Source organism: Notolepis coatsorum (genome assembly GCF_963971535.1).
Source record: "Notolepis coatsorum genome assembly, chromosome: 8".
Classification (NCBI taxonomy): Eukaryota; Metazoa; Chordata; class Actinopteri; order Aulopiformes; family Paralepididae; genus Notolepis; species Notolepis coatsorum.
Window position 1 is genome coordinate 55,617,756 of NC_140172.1, and position 16,436 is coordinate 55,634,191.

General features: G+C 41.8%; 1 protein-coding gene across 1 annotated transcript in view; it reads left to right on the plus strand.

Annotated features, from left to right (window-relative positions):
• Positions 1-1,223: 1,223 nt before the first annotated feature.
• The window catches only part of LOC311233659 (ryanodine receptor 1-like), a gene marked incomplete at both ends in the record, with an annotated part of 453,326 nt that continues 438,113 nt past the window's right edge, over positions 1,224-16,436 (plus strand). Inside the window, one exon of the mRNA XM_084320641.1 lies at positions 1,224-1,271. Within this exon, the coding sequence (XP_084176767.1) occupies positions 1,224-1,271 (48 nt within the window). The remainder of the gene's footprint in view (positions 1,272-16,436) is intronic.

The window sequence follows — 16,436 nt, forward strand, 5'->3', positions numbered from 1 at the left end:
GGAGTAGCCTGTAGGCTTGCATGGAAAAGGGGCGCCGTGACTTTAGGCGCACACATCGTGGTGTCTCTGTGGTGGTATTGTGAAGGAGGTGGGATGCACTGATCTGTGCCTTGCGGGAAAGGGCCAGTGTGGCTGCTTCTCATCTGATGGTAGCCAGGGCAATACCAGCGAGTACGGGCAGTTGGTTTACCATCAGTAGTCAGGATTCTCTCTTATGGTCCAGACCACACAGTAACACTAGTATTCCAAGGCAAGTCTCATGTCATGGTTATTTCTATGGAATGCGCTTTATTTTGCATATTGATTATGTATAATATATCTATTACCATTTCAGAAATCTTTTGAATACAAGGATTTTATGTATCATCTACATTAAGGCATCGATAAGGTCATAAAATATAATAGGCTTGGACTTGGAACACAAACATTTCTCTGCACAGCTTGCTACTTTGTATAGGTCTACACACGTTACTGCTGGACGACTGCATTTGTTTTGCCTTTCTTCTTGATCGAAGGCTACCTTTCTGTCATCTTCTACAAGTTCCCAAAGACGTTTCAAAATAACTGTAGAATCATGCTGTGGCTCCCTCCTCCCTCTCAACTACTGTGGGCTTGAGGGGAAGGGGTGGAAATGAATGGTTATTAATAGAACACCTGTGCAGTGGAGTGATACTATAGTTAAAAGTCCCAGTGCTGTTATACTGAATGGAATGCCTCTTGTCCAATCAAATGACTTGGTTGGAACTAACTGTACAATTAATCTCGACTTTAACTGGAGGCACAACTTTGCCTGTTGGCTCCACCCCTTTTTAATGCTGCAGTGGACAGACGCTGACTGCCAATCTTCCTACGGTTTCATAACACATGCAGAAATACCCCCAGTTTGTCCTTCAGAAACCCACACCAACATTGTCCTTTGGTCTGGTGCCCACACACACACACACACACACACATGCACACACACACACACACACACACACACACACACACACACACACACACACACACACACACACACACACACACACACACACACACACACACACACACACACACACACACACACACACACACACACACACACACACAAAACATACACACACACACAAACACACACACACATACACATACACATACACACAGACACACACACGCAGTAGACGAGGAGTTGGAGTTGGAGCGACTTGGGAGGAAGCGCCACACTGCACTCTTCTCCCTTTAAGATGGCAGAAGGCACGGATGGGGAGGAGGAGATTCAGTTCCTGCGTACAGTAAGATGTTTTTTCTATTCCTTATTTCGTTTTTATAATATTTTTGTTCATTTCTGTCGCTTTTTCTATTTTTCTTTGACCTTTCTATGCTTTGTAACTTTTACATGTTGCCATGGAGTGTTACTACAAATGACCTGATTCCCCCAAAAAGGAGTGAATAAAAGTTCTCATGATGTCCTGGCTGCATTAGACTCATTCGTTTTAAGTCTGGCAGCACTTTTTTGTTCTTCAGAGCACTTGTTGCCCGCTATGTACGTATATTGTGGGATGTAGATAAGTCTTTCTATAGAGATGGGAGTTGAGTTTTGACTGTGTTATATGCAGTATTAAAAAATAATTTTATAGATATAGATATATATACTAGGCCTCCTTTTATTGTTGGCTTGTTGGTGTCTTTCTTTTGATAGACTTCTGAGCGGGGACAGTTTGGTCAGCCTTATAATCTTTGGAGAGCTCTGATTGACAACGACAGGTGACTGGTTTGTCGCCATTGTTCTCTATTTATACACCCTGTGGGACTTGATGGTACTGTGTTAAGTCACATAGCAGGGAAAAATGGTGTCAAATATCAAATGACATACTGTAAACGTATATAGTTACTTATAGATAGATAGATAGATAGATAGATAGATAGATAGATAGATAGATAGATAGATAGATAGATAGATAGATAGATAGATAGATAGATAGATAGATAGATAGATAGATAGATAGATAGATAGATAGATAGATAGATAGATAGATAGATAGATAGAGTGGCAGTGACTCAGGAGGTAGAATGGCCATCTGGTAATCAGAAGGTTCCCGGTTAGATTCCGGCTCCTCCCGGTGGTGTGTCGAACTTAACCCCTAACTGCTCCCGATGAGCAGGCATGCATGGTTGTGTGAGTGAATGGGTGAATGTGAGGCATAAGTTGTAAAGCGCTTTGCATAAAAAGTGCTATATAAATGCAGTCCATTTACAATTTAGATAGAGGAGGAAGAGTAGAGAGGGCTCTAATGATCTTATACAGGAGGAGTGCATCATACAGGAGGAGTAGAGGAAGCTCTAATGATCTTATACAGGAGGAGTGCATCATACAGGAGGAGTAGAGGAGGCACTAATGATCTTATACAGGAGGAGTGCATCATACAGGAGGAGTAGAGGAGGCTCTAATGATCTTATACAGGAGGAGTGCATCATACAGGAGGAGTAGAGGAGGCTCTAATGATCTTATACAGGAGGAGTGCATCATACAGGAGGAGTAGAGGAGGCTCTAATGATCTTATACAGGAGGAGTGCATCATACAGGAGGAGTAGAGGAGGCTCTAATGATCTTATACAGGAGGAGTGCATCATACAGGAGGAGTAGAGGAGGCTCTAATGATCTTATACAGGAGGAGTGCATCATACAGGAGGAGTAGAGGAGGCTCTAATGATCTTATACAGGAGGAGTGCATCATACAGGAGGAGTAGAGGAGGTTACGATGCTCATATGCATGAGGACCATTTGAGGAGGTTCATATGATGATCATATACAGAAGGAACAGTAGAGGAGGTTTTATGATGCTCCTATACAGGAAGTGCAGATAGCTCATTGGTAATATTGGTTATCGGCATCGGCCAAAAAGTCCATATCAGCGCATCCCTAAACACACATTCTTCTCATCACATAGCTGGTAGAATTCATTATTCGTGTGTTGGTCCACGGGCGCCTGAATATATCAAGTCTGCATCTGAGAATCTGGGAGTCATTTATGATCCTCACATGAAGCTTCAGCAACACGTCAGCAAAGCTGCTTCAGTCCTGTTCATCAGGTTAGTGTTGTCAGATGAAGACATGGAGTCGTTATTTCTAGACTGGTGTAAAGCCTTGTTCTCTTGCCTCAGCAGGGCTGCCACGGCTCGCTTACACCTCCTACGCAATACATCTGCACGGCTTTTGACTCAGACTAGATGCAGGTCCCACATCACTTCTGTTCTGGCCTCCTTACAGTATAGGGGTTATTTCAAAGATTATTTTGATTACTTACAAGGCATTGCATGGCTATTGTATTACATTATTGAGTTGTTGTGCCTTTAACACTTTGAGTGCCATGGACGCGTTTTGTCGTTAGTTTATGCCGCCAGTTGAATGCCAGCAACGCTATATAGCGTTTGTTTGTCGTATTTCTTTTTATTAGCGATTTGAATTCATATTTCATAAATCGAGCCTCACGCTAGTGTTGCAGACTCTCTCTGAGCTCCATTGGGAAAATACCACCCCCTATCGTCTCTCCCTGTGTAACTGCACCCCATTAGATTAGACTGATGAAGGGGGGGGGGCCAGTTTCCTCATTTTACTTTTCCGTCAAGCCAACTGAAGGATCCAAGTGATCGCCGAGCCGCAAAACAACGTGGAATACATATTTACAGTTTTAAGACAGAGATTATGCGTTCACAACGCTATCATTGAAGTGGGTGCTGGCATTCAACCACGTTTTACCATGTTAACAAGTGGCAACCAAAGTGTTAAAGGACATCTTGTATAGGTCCTCTAGGCCTAGGGACTTTAAAGGACATCTTGTATAGGTCCTCTAGGGACTTCCAGGGCTTCTGGCCGATCCCTCAGTCGAGAATAGAATTGAATAGAATAGAAATACTTTTATTATCCCGTGGGAAATTTTACACTGCAAATCGCTCAACATTTAAACATTTAGACAGGACGGTCACGAATTAAATAATAACACAAATCAAATCAAGTTGCCTAGGATAAGAGTAGAGTAAAATAGAATAAAATGAAATAAAATATACAGTAAATAAATACAGTCAAAATATACTGAGCATGGGGGAAGGGGGGGGGGGTACAGGTGGTAAAAAAAAACAGCAGTGTAAACAAATTTGTCAATATAATTAACTATCTAACTAACTGAAATATATATTCACAGTATTCACAGTGTCACATAAGGTGCAGTATGCATCAGGTAGTGTTATTGTCCTCCTTGGGTTCCTATTAGTCCTAGGTCAGAAAGGTGACTGCTTCCGAATTCTTCAGGCTACATACTATATTCTCCATGCTATATACTATATTATCAAGGCTACATACTATATTCTCCATGCTACATACTATATTATTTAGGCTACATACTATATTATCCATGCTATATACTATATTATCAAGGCTACATACTATATTCTCCATGCTACATACTATATTCTTCAGGCTACATAATATATTATCCATGCTATATACTATATTCTCCATGCTATATACTATATTCTCCATGCTATATACTATATTCTCCATGCTACATACTATATTCTTCAGGCTACATACTATATTCTCCATGCTACATACTATATTCTCCATGCTATATACTATATTCTCCATGCTACATACTATATTCTCCATGCTACATACTATATTCTCCATGCTACATACTATATTCTCCATGCTATATACTATATTCTCCATGCTACATACTATATTCTCCATGCTATATACTATATTCTCCATGCTACATACTATATTCTCCATGCTATATACTATATTCTCCATGCTATATACTATATTCTCAATGCTACATACTATATTCTCCATGCTACATACTAGGGGTGGACGGTATAAACGGTATACGGTATAAACGGTATGAATTTGCTCTACGGTATGGATTTTGACTATACCGTGTAACCGGTAGAGCAGCTCTAAAAGAGCAATGACGTCATGTAACCACAGCGCGACTATTTCAATCGCATTTGCCCCTAAAAATAGATAGAATTAGTCATAGATAATAGATATGTGCAAACTGGAAAAAGTTATTTAGGAGGCTTCGCGCAGTGGGCGTGTCAACACGCAATTGTCATTTCATAATAAACACATATCACCGCAGCGCACAGCAAGTTTCAATTTCAGTTCCTGGCATTTTTAACCAGTGGAGAAAGGTAAGGGATTTCCCTATCGTTTTTCTTATATGAATTATTCTACGTTAATAAAACATACCTGGTGATCAACTACAGTTTGCTGTAAACATTATGATATGTGTGTAGTGTTATGATAACGACGGCTGCAGCGGGAGGATGGCTGCAGCAGTGGAGTTGCGAATAGCATGTAGCTGCAGAGCCGCAGAACCATGGGCGCTTTTAGGTCTGGTCACAGGCCCGCTCAACAGCGCCCCCCCACCCAACGGCTGAATTGCCAATGGCTCCTGAAAGCGCCCATGGTTCTGCGGCTCTGCAGCTACATATGCTTCTAGCTAAATCCAGCATCCAGCCTCGCTGTTTGCAATGGGAGCAGCACGGAGTCTCGACTCGGGACTTATTTTATTTGGAATATAATGACTTTATACGCAAAAGTAGCCTAGTTTTAAGTTAAATATTATAAATCTACATGCCTTGAGGATGTCATTCTTTATATAGCCTGCCTATCAGGCAAAAAAAAATATTCTAACGGAAACACTGATACCGTGATATATACCGTTACCGTCTATGCTTCAAATTATACCGTGATATAAATTTTAGACCATACCGTCCACCCCTACTACTATATTCTCCATGCTACATACTATATTCTCCATGCTACATACTATATTATCAAGGCTACATACTATATTCTCCATGCTACATACTATATTCTCCATACTATATTATCAAGGCTACATACTATATTCTCCAGGCTACATAATATATTGTGTGACATTTTCAATATGTGATTTGTTGAAGTGTGGACTGGATGGTTGAAGTGTGGACTAGATGGTTGAAGTGTGGACTAGATGGTTGAAGTGTGGACTAGATGGTTGAAGTGTGTACTGGACGGTCAAGTGTGGACTAGATGGTTGAAGTGTGGACTAGATGGTTGAAGTGTGTACTGGATGGTTGAAGTGTGGACTGGACGGTCAATAATAATAATAATGGATTGGATTTATATAGCGCTCTTCATAACACCCAGTGACCCCAGAGCGCGTACAGAGTCCATTATTTGTTCATACACAGTCATACCGGTGGTGGTAAGCTACAATTGCAGCCAGAGCTGCCCTGAGGCAGACTCACGGAAGCGTGGCGAATAATCAGCGCCTACGGCCCCTCCGACCACCACCAACATTCATTCACATGGATACACATTCATACGAGGCAAGTAGGTTAAGTGTCTTGCCCAAGGACACAACGGCAGTGGGATGGATATGGGCTTGAGCGCGATTCGAACCTCCAACCCTTCGATCATTGGATGACCCGCTCTACCACTGAGCCACGCCGCCCCAAGTCAAGTGTGGACTAGATGGTTGAAGTGTGGACTAGATGGTTGAAGTGTGTACTGGATGGTTGAAGTGTGGACTGGATGGTCAAGTGTGGACTAGATGGTTGAAGTGTGGACTAGATGGTTGAAGTGTGGACTAGATGGTTGAAGTGTGGACTAGATGGTTGAAGTGTGTACTAGATGGTTGAAGTGTGGACTAGATGGTTGAAGTGTGTACTAGATGGTTGAAGTGTGGACTAGATGGTTGAAGTGTGGACTAGATGGTTGAAGTGTGGACTAGATGGTTGAAGTGTGGACTAGATGGTTGAAGTGTGGACTAGATGGTTGAAGTGTGGACTAGATGGTTGCCACACGATCGTTTCAATCCCACAGTTCTTGCGGCAGGTTTCCTGTGTTATTTCCAGTTCCAGGTCAGTGGAAATGTCCCAAACAAACATAAAACAAGACTAGGGCTAGATCCACAAATAATGGATTGCACGGTGCTAGTTGCACCCTACTTACAATTCATTATGAATTGAAAATGGGGGACCGTGGTGTAAACAAGAAGAAAGTCTTTCTCTTCTCTGCATCCCCTTAACAATTGTGTGTATTGAGCCTTACTGTATTGTACCCATTCTGCGATCTGTTAATAACATTTTCAATCAATCAAATTTGATTGATTGAAACTTTTATTAACAGATTGTAGAATAGGTAGAACAACATTACAATGTACAGTATCCACCATATTAGCAGTAATGATACACTGTCACAACATTACAATGTACAGTATCCACCATGTTAGCAGTAATGATGCACTGTCGCATCATTACAATGTACAGTATCCACCATGTTAGCAGTAATTATTAGGGCTGTACCGAATGTCATTTTTTAACATTCAAAGCTTCTATTGAAGTATTCAAACGAAGCTTTGAATGTCTGTAAAAAAATAAAATATATATATATTTTTAACTAATTCCTCAATTTGAATAAAGTGATTAATCTGATTAAATTAGTATTTTTTTAATTTATTAAATCAACTTTCTTTAATGAATATAACTCATCAGTTTTGTCAAATATAAATAATCCAATAAGGTCACAGTTGGTACGAAAGTGATGGTGACGTCTTATAGTATAATATTATAATATTAGTGTAGCCTAAACTTTATCTGCAACTGTGAAGAAAAACCCCATTGGTTTAAACAGATTGAATAGACATATACAAAAAAGATTTAATTTAATTTAATATATATATTTTAATTTTAATTTTTTATTTCGAATGTTGATTTAGAATTTGAATGTCAACATTATGATCGAAGCTTCGAAGCATTCGGTACAGCCCTAGTAATTATGCACTGTCACAACGTTACAATGTACAGTTTCATTCAAGATTCAATCGTTTTATTTCAAACCACAGTGTTAGTTTGGCTACATTTACCATTGTCCGGCAAAACAACATTTGAAAATAAATGAAATGGGAAAAGAGGAACCCCCCCCCCCCCCCCCCCAAAAGTTTAAAAATAAAACAGCCAAAAACTATACACTGTTTGAAAAGGAGATGGAAGAAGCAAAGCTTATATGTTTCCATCCCCCATCAACAATTATATACTTCAGCAAGTATGACACGATTACCAATACATATAATACCATACAATTTGCAAATACTTCAACTACACACAACACAATCACACATGCACACACACACACACACACACACACACTAGACTATACTCTCATGTCACCCTTCAAATCATTCTCATATAATACGTTGGTCCACCATGTTAGCAGTAATGATGCACTGTCACAACATTACAATGTACAGTATCCACCATGTTAGCAGTAATGATGCACTGTCACAACATTACAATGTACAGTATCCACCATGTTAGCAGTAATGATGCACTGTCACAACATTACAAATTACAATGTACATTATCCACCATTTGCAGGTGATGCACTTGGTATCAAATTGTGAACTTTCACTACTGTGATTTTTATTTGATTCATGAATGTGAAACTATTCTGTTGGACAGATATATTTTCATCAAGACTGAGTTAGTAAAGCACTCTGGTGAGAGGCAGTATTTATTTAGTTTGACATAAGGAAGTGTTTCATCAAACAAACATTAGCAGCATGTCAATACCGACTCTTGCGGAATAAAGCACATGGCTACTTTGCATATTTGGGGACAATGAGATACAGTATCTGGCTAGCAAGCCAGCCTTGTTGTCAAATATAGGGTCTACTGTCAGGGCTTACAGTTTGTCAATCATAGCTAGCATAAAGTTAGGTTGCAGGCTCATTTTCACTGGCAGTTGCTACGTGAAGCCAAATCACATACTTATGCATGTAATTGCAGGTTGTAGACCATGTTCTACACATTCCTCATGTAGCCCGACCCCAGCATTTATTTATTTTGCATAACTGACATCATATCCTCTTGATATAGCTAGCACGTGGAAACAATTTTCTTCTTCTAATATTACGAGCGGCCACTTCAGTCCTCCCAAGTATGTTATGTCTTACGGCTGTGTCTGAAATCCCCCAGTACCTACACAGTCAGACAGTTAGCTACTGACCCTACTACCCACACTCTGCTCTTAGAACTCACTGTTCACGAGGTTCACCCAGTAGGTCAAAGATCAGCTCCTCCTGTGCACAAGTGAGCATACATTTCAGTGAGGAATGCTAACATGCTGCTTCTAACAATAATCTTTTCTGAATTACAAATTACAAATGCAGCAACCTTTCCCCCCCCACAATATTCAGTGTAAAATCAGTGTTATTATTATAAAAAAAAACACAAAAAAAACAGGTGCAGTGTAGTAGGCTACCGTTCTCAGGCCTAGTTCTAGAACACGGCTATGTGGTGAGACATTACGCTCCCCTCCTCGAACGGAATATAGATGAACAAGTTAGTCAGCTGAATGTGAAGGTGTGAGAATAGCTGGTCATTACCGACTTTGAAGTTGAGATCTATATATATATATATATATATATATATATATATATATATATATATATATATATACGGTTTAGGGATTAGAGAGTTTAATTAATGCTGCGTCAAACACGCCACCTGTTGACCTCAATCCATGACGTGGGAACAGGGTAAAGTGGGGGTGGGAAGCTGGGGCTGACCAGAGGGTTCCAGGTTTGACGACACAGAGGGTTACAACCATGAGCCGGTGACTGATATTACATCTGTGGTGCTCTCCATCACTGATGTGTCAGGACTAGTGCTGGGAACCTGAGCGCAGAGAGGCAGGCAGGTAGTGGTTTCTTGGTAAAGGACTGGGGGAAGGTAGAGTCCAGACGGAGGGGGTCTTGGGGTGATGCTGAGAGCCTGGGAAAGGAATGGGCTGGGAAGAGGGGTTTAGAAAGGAGCTGGGTAGAGAGGAGGCCAAGCTGAGTCCAAGGTTAGAGGGGGTAGAGCGGGCCAGTGATGTACCTGAACGATCGTTCATGAACTCGTTCATATTTTGGGCGAACGTGAACTGAAAATACTGTATTTCCACTAGATGAACGTAATTGTGAACACGTTCATTCTTGGCGCTCTATTACAGTATAACTTCGTTCAAAAGTGTGCCAGATTTGGGACGCGCGTGCACACACACACACACACTGAAAGGTTTCGGTGTGTGCGTGTTGCGCGCAGAGAGAGAGAGACTCGTTACGAGTGACGTGGGCCACCCCTTCAAGGCAATGGTAGGGAAAACACTGATAAATAATCCCAGTGTGATGGAAATGCCAGTATTCTGATTTCTGTCTGTGGTTCTATGGGTTGTGGCAATAATTTTTACAAATAATAGCTTGCAGCAACGTATCGAAAAAAGAACTATAAACTATAAACTAGTTAAAAAAAATTATTATGAACTATGAACTGTGAACTGAATTAGTTCATGTAGAAAGTGAACTTTCCCAACACTGAGAGCGGGTTGGGGCAGGGTTCCATGGTAGAGGCAGGCATGAGATGGACAGGATCTTCTGCGACACACAGGAAAAGACATGGAAGTAAAGCAAAACAACAAAACACGCCAATGGGACACCAACAAGAATACAAAAAACACAGCAGAAAGCTGACAGAACAACTACTAGAAAAAGACTCAAGAAATATACACTAACTCTGTACAAACTAAGAGAGAGCAAGAGCAGAGAGAGAACTAGAGTCCCCCCCCCAATGAACGCCTCCTGATGCACACTACAGAAGGGAGCTGAGGGGACAACAGGCAGGCAGCCAGGGGGCAAGGCAGAGAGCAAAGTGGGAATGTCTGGTGGTCAGCCTGGGGGCAGAGCAGAGGCCGAAGTGGAGAGTTCAGGTGGACGGCCTGGGGGAAGACGTTGAACTGAAGACGTCCAGTGGTCGACTTGGGGCACCTAATGTACATTATGTTATAGTCATAAGCAATATATTTATGTCTTGTATAAGTAATATATTCATGTTTCTTATCGGCAAAAGTCCAAAACAAATCACCACGACTGGGAGTCCTAAGACTAAGACACCCACCTACCCTAATACAAACACAGCAATACTACAGTATAATTATTAAAATAGAACGTTAGGGTTAAGGTTAAGGTTAAGATTAGGGTTTGGGCGAGGCTATCAGAAAAGTGTGTTTCGGTAGTCTTTTTTTTAATCTATTTTTTCCCGTTTTTTTCTCCCATCCCAATTTCGTCGTTATGCCAATTCCCTTCCTGGTCGTTGCACGCATTTCCCCCCCCACTTGCCGGCCTAGGGAGGGTTGAAGACTATCACATGTCTCCTCCGATACATGTGGAGTCAGCCAGCCGCTTCTCTCACTGGGGGAGTGTAACGCGTGGGAGGATCACACTACCTCTCCTAGATCCCTTCCCTGCTGAGCAGGCGCCCCGACCGACCAGTAGGAGTCGCTGTTTACAACGACCAGGATACATACCCCACTGGCTTCCCACCCGCTAACACTGCCAATTGTGTTAGTAGGGACGACTGACCAAGCCGGAGGTACCGCTGACAGCTGGATTCGAACCCGGTGTCTCTGCGATGGTAGGCGAGCGCTTAGTCCGCTGCGGCTGCGCTACCCAGCCGCCCTGTGTTTCGGTAGTCTTGAGGTAAAGGCATGTGAGCATCCTGGGTTTGTTCCCCAGCAGGGGAACTCAAATGTTTTCATAATACAAAAAATATATATATATGTATGTACATTGTACATTTTCGTAAAAACTTCAATATGTGGGTGCCCCAGTGGCGAACCACATAGCGCGCTCAGCCACGACACGGCCGACCCGGGTTCGACTCCCGAACCCGTCGTTATTTGCCGAATGTCTTCCCCCCACTCTGTCTCCCATTCCTCCTCTGTCTCTCTCTACTGGACTGCCCAGTAGAATAAATAAAGCGATAAAACGCCAAAAAAAATATAAAAAAGAAATAAAAGAAATTCAATATGTGTACTTATTTGTAATACGCACACATTGTACATTTTCATAACTATGTCAATACAGTATATTACTTATGGCTATAACATAACGTACAATAATGTTGTTATGGGGGGTGTCGGGTGAACCCAAGAGCAGAACACAAGGCACAGGAGAATGAAGCGGTTTAGGTTATTTAATAACAACCCAGAGAATGACAAGGGGGCAGGTGGTGAATAGCTGGGAGTGAGAGGAGGCAAGTGGGTGACGTGTGTCCATGTGGTCCCGGGGGGGTGCAGGCTGGTAAGGTCCGTAGGTGGGGGTGCAGGCCGGAGGGGTGAGATCCTACACACAGGAGAACAAAGGTCAATACGACGCAGGATACTGAGTACACAGGAAACACTAGGATTAACACAGTAATAGTGTATATAGGGTTTCTAGAGGTCCAGAGAAGAGTCCTACTACCAAGGGAGGTGAAAACAACACTCGGACCAGGAGTGGCAGGGGTGCAGGCCTCTTATCCTGGCTCCGTGATGACGTGAGGGTTCTCAGGTGTGTAGGCCGGCCCAGGTAGGCAGAGTGATGGTGAGGCGGGAATAGGAAGAGACCCATATAAGGCCGTGGAGATCTGCTGACAGACAGGGGAGAGAAAGGCCTGGCTGTGGCTGTAACAAATGTACCTTTTCCCTGTGGTCGATAAGTACTTTATTTAATTATTCTAAGCAAGATCGGGCACGCTGATCATGGCTAGGATCTTCTTACTTGTAAATAATTGTTCTCTCTTGTAAATAATCTCAGAGACCAATCTGTTTTTTGAACACTCCTTGTGATTCAAACGTCGGACACTGAACACAACTGCATTAGGGCGATTGATATATGCTGCCTGTGAGTTCTTCAGTCACAATAATTCCTACAGTATAGGCAATTAAGTAAGGCATAACACACACAAAATCTACCGCACGATGCAAAGTGTCTAACATCCACTTTTGCTGGTAGCAGCAGCCCCCATGCAGGGGTTTCAGTCAGCATGCTGATCCTCCCTACTGGCCAAACCCTAGAATGCAGCTTAATCCCCAGAAAGGCATTTTAGACAGACCGGGAGTCGTAGGTAGAGTGCTCAAAAGGCGGTTTATTTCCCCAAAAATATGAATAGAGGGAACAAAAAAGTGCAACAATAAGAAATAACAATTACCAAACTATACAAAGCTGTTCTTGGGCCCAGCAGAACTCGGGTCAAATAAAACAGAACAAACTAAAAATATATAACACAAATATCAACTGAACCAAACAAAACTGACCTCCAGACTGAGACAAGAGGGAGGTATTTATACCGGTTGACCAAACCAATACAGACACATGGGGAAAGACAAATCATCAATAATAAATTACATTAACCTGAGGCCATGTCCACACGTATCTGGATATTTTCAGGCTCTGTTAAAAAAAATCCTCGTCCACACGACAGTGTTAAAAAAAATCGATCCAGACACAAACACTAAATAAATAAATAAATAATATAAATAAAATAAATAAATACTATAAATTGCTCCAACAAGCATGCCGGGCCAGTAGGTGGCGATACGCGATATCTAAAATACCATAGTGGTACCGAGCGGACAGGACGATTGACAGATACAATGTCCCCGGCTTTAGACCAAATAGCAAATTCTAAATTGTGTTAATAGACGCCAGACAGAAGAGCGTCTGCACCTGATGCACTCTGGTGTATCAGAGCGCATCAGGTGCAGACGCTCTTCTGTCTGGCATCTATTAACTAAATTTAGAATGCAATTTGGCTTTTAACTGAAGCCGGGCGGCCTGTAACTGTTCCGCAACAGTAAGTGACTTCCGGGGTAGGCCTGATTGGCCCCGACAGGCACGTGACGCGGCAAACTCAGGACGCGCAACGAGGCTGCTGAGAGCTGTCGCGCGGAAATAGGCTGTCTATTGCCATTCTCTAACACAAACTCTAACCTTAACCAGCTCCTTAACAGCGCCTAAACTTAACCGTTCTAACCTTAACCAACTCCGAAACAATGCCTAACCTTAACCTTAACCTTAACCATGCCTAACCTTAACCATAGAAAGAATATTGCCATTCTCTAAGACAAACTCTAACCTTAACCAGCTCCTTAACAGCGCCTAAACTTAACCGTTCTAACCTTAACCAACTCCGAAACAATGCCTAACCTTAACCTTAACCTTAACCATGCCTAACCTTAACCGGCGAAAGAATACACGTTAAAAAAAAAATCACGTTAAAAAAAAAAGATTTGATGGGATTCGAACTCACCAACAACGGACCGCAGGATCGCAGGACCGCTGCTCTGCCAGGTGAGCTGAAGCGCCGAATGAAAGTCATGGCGTATTTGGACGGTTACGTAATTCCGCAAGCTCTGCCGCTCGGCTCCGCGGAGCGTGCCGCGCGGCAGAGAAAGTTGCGCGTCACGTGCCTGTCGGGGCCAATCAGGCCTACCCCGGAAGTAACTTACTGTTGCGGATAAGCTATAAGCAGCCGGGCGCAACACTAGACATGTTTAGCAAAACATTAAATATCTTTGGAACAGTTTGTGATAAGGGCTTGCCTTATTTAGTTTCGGAATCGGGATATTGTGATCTCAACATTGCATTATCTCTCAGTAAGAAATAAACGGACAACGAATAAAACGTCACTCGCCACTTAAATAAATCAAAAGAGTGTATTTAACAACCTCAAAAACTTTCGAAACACGGTTTATATTAACTTAATAAATAAACAAAAACAAAAAGTCTACTTATGTCAACTAAAATGTCCAGTAGGCCTAACTAAATAACAGATACATCTCCGTTACACACAAGCAACGTCTGATGGCCGAATCTGTCAGGGCACTGGAGTATACAGTACTGTCACATCCAGACATTTATGATACAAGATATACAAATATACAGTACTGCTTAAGAGGTAGAGATCAATAAAATAAAATATATACATTCGAGGGGGAAGAAACTGTATACTTCTGTCTGCCATTTCAGCACCAGGCGCTGTCCATTGTTATTACCTTCATGTGCTTCAAGGCTACAGGCGCCTATTGCCATAGAACAACAGTCTGAGCATGCGTAGTGAGCTGTGACGTCATCATTTATCTAGACTATGCGTTCACAGTGGCTACACGGATACACTGAACCGATATTTAGGAAAATCTTCACTTTAAAATGCGTTTTCGAAAATCTCCGTTTATGTTTCTGAAAACACCGTTTACGTGTGGATGAAAGGCCCAAACGTGGAAGAAAATGTGCATTTTGCAAAAGATCTGGATTCGTGTGGACATGGCCTGAAATCACCTATAATTTATAATTAACAATTGAGTTTGAATACTATGTATTTATGTAGGGTTACAATAACTGAGTCAAGCTAAAACATACATAAATCATGTAAGACAAAGAAGAAACAGCATGAGCAAATACAAATTAACACATTGACCGCCAATAACGTTGTACGACGGGTTTGTTGGTCATGCGAATTCTGCCAAGCCACGGCATACGACGTTATTGAGATCATATTTCATTTTTTCGCCATGGTATTCATAATTCCGCCACCCAGCCTCTGCTGAGACAGTGGGACTCTGCACAACCGTGCAACGCTTCAATACCGCCGCCTGGTGGATGATCGGGCGAGTTACAACCGGAAATGGATCTCTGGTGATCTCGGTGCATCTGGGAAATCCGTCCGGCAGTCACATATTGTTGCGGGACTCTAGACACACATCCGTGTATATGGATCGCTGCCATAACTCAATAATTGATATGATTTGTGCGTTTATTACGCCATACAAACCGGAAATGGATCTAGTCGATCGACGTCAAATAAGTGGGATCTTTTTCCTCCAGTCTCATCGGCGAACGGTAAGAGGACAGTAACGTTACTTTCAGCTTGATTGTTTATTTCTTTCAATGCAAACCGCTCTGATCAATATTTCACCCATACTACATAAAGCATTTACTGATGATCACGGAATTTTAAACGACCCCCCCCCCCCCTTTCATCCGTGCATGATGAGTCATAACGTTTAGGATCGTATTCAGTTGGATTTTTTTAATATAGCGTGTATCGCGAATAAACTGCAATCGATCATCTATATTATGCGTTTAGGCCTATAACTAGCGTTCTAGGAATTACTGCAGAAAACGATAAAAACATACTTATATTCTAGACGTATTTTCGTATGAATCTATGAATGAAAAAGTATAACGTTCCTACATCCTGAACGATAGCTAATCGATGTTGAATGGGCCATAGTAATGTCAATTTAGCAATACAATTTAAAAAGTTATAGCCCTGCAAAGAAGGTGAACATCTCCATAGGCTTCTTAGAGTGGTGGCAGTGATCATACATTGATGGATAGAAGCGTGGCAGTCAATGTGTTATGATGAATTAACAATTATGATAAACAATGTAAACTAAGTGTGGACTAATTGAGGACCTTGTAATATATCATAATGCAAATAAAGATGGAAGTTATATGAAACAATAATAATGTGTGGTGCATTATTTGATTTGTGTATGGGTATTATGGATGTTAACAATGCATAAGGACAAAATGAAAAGAAAG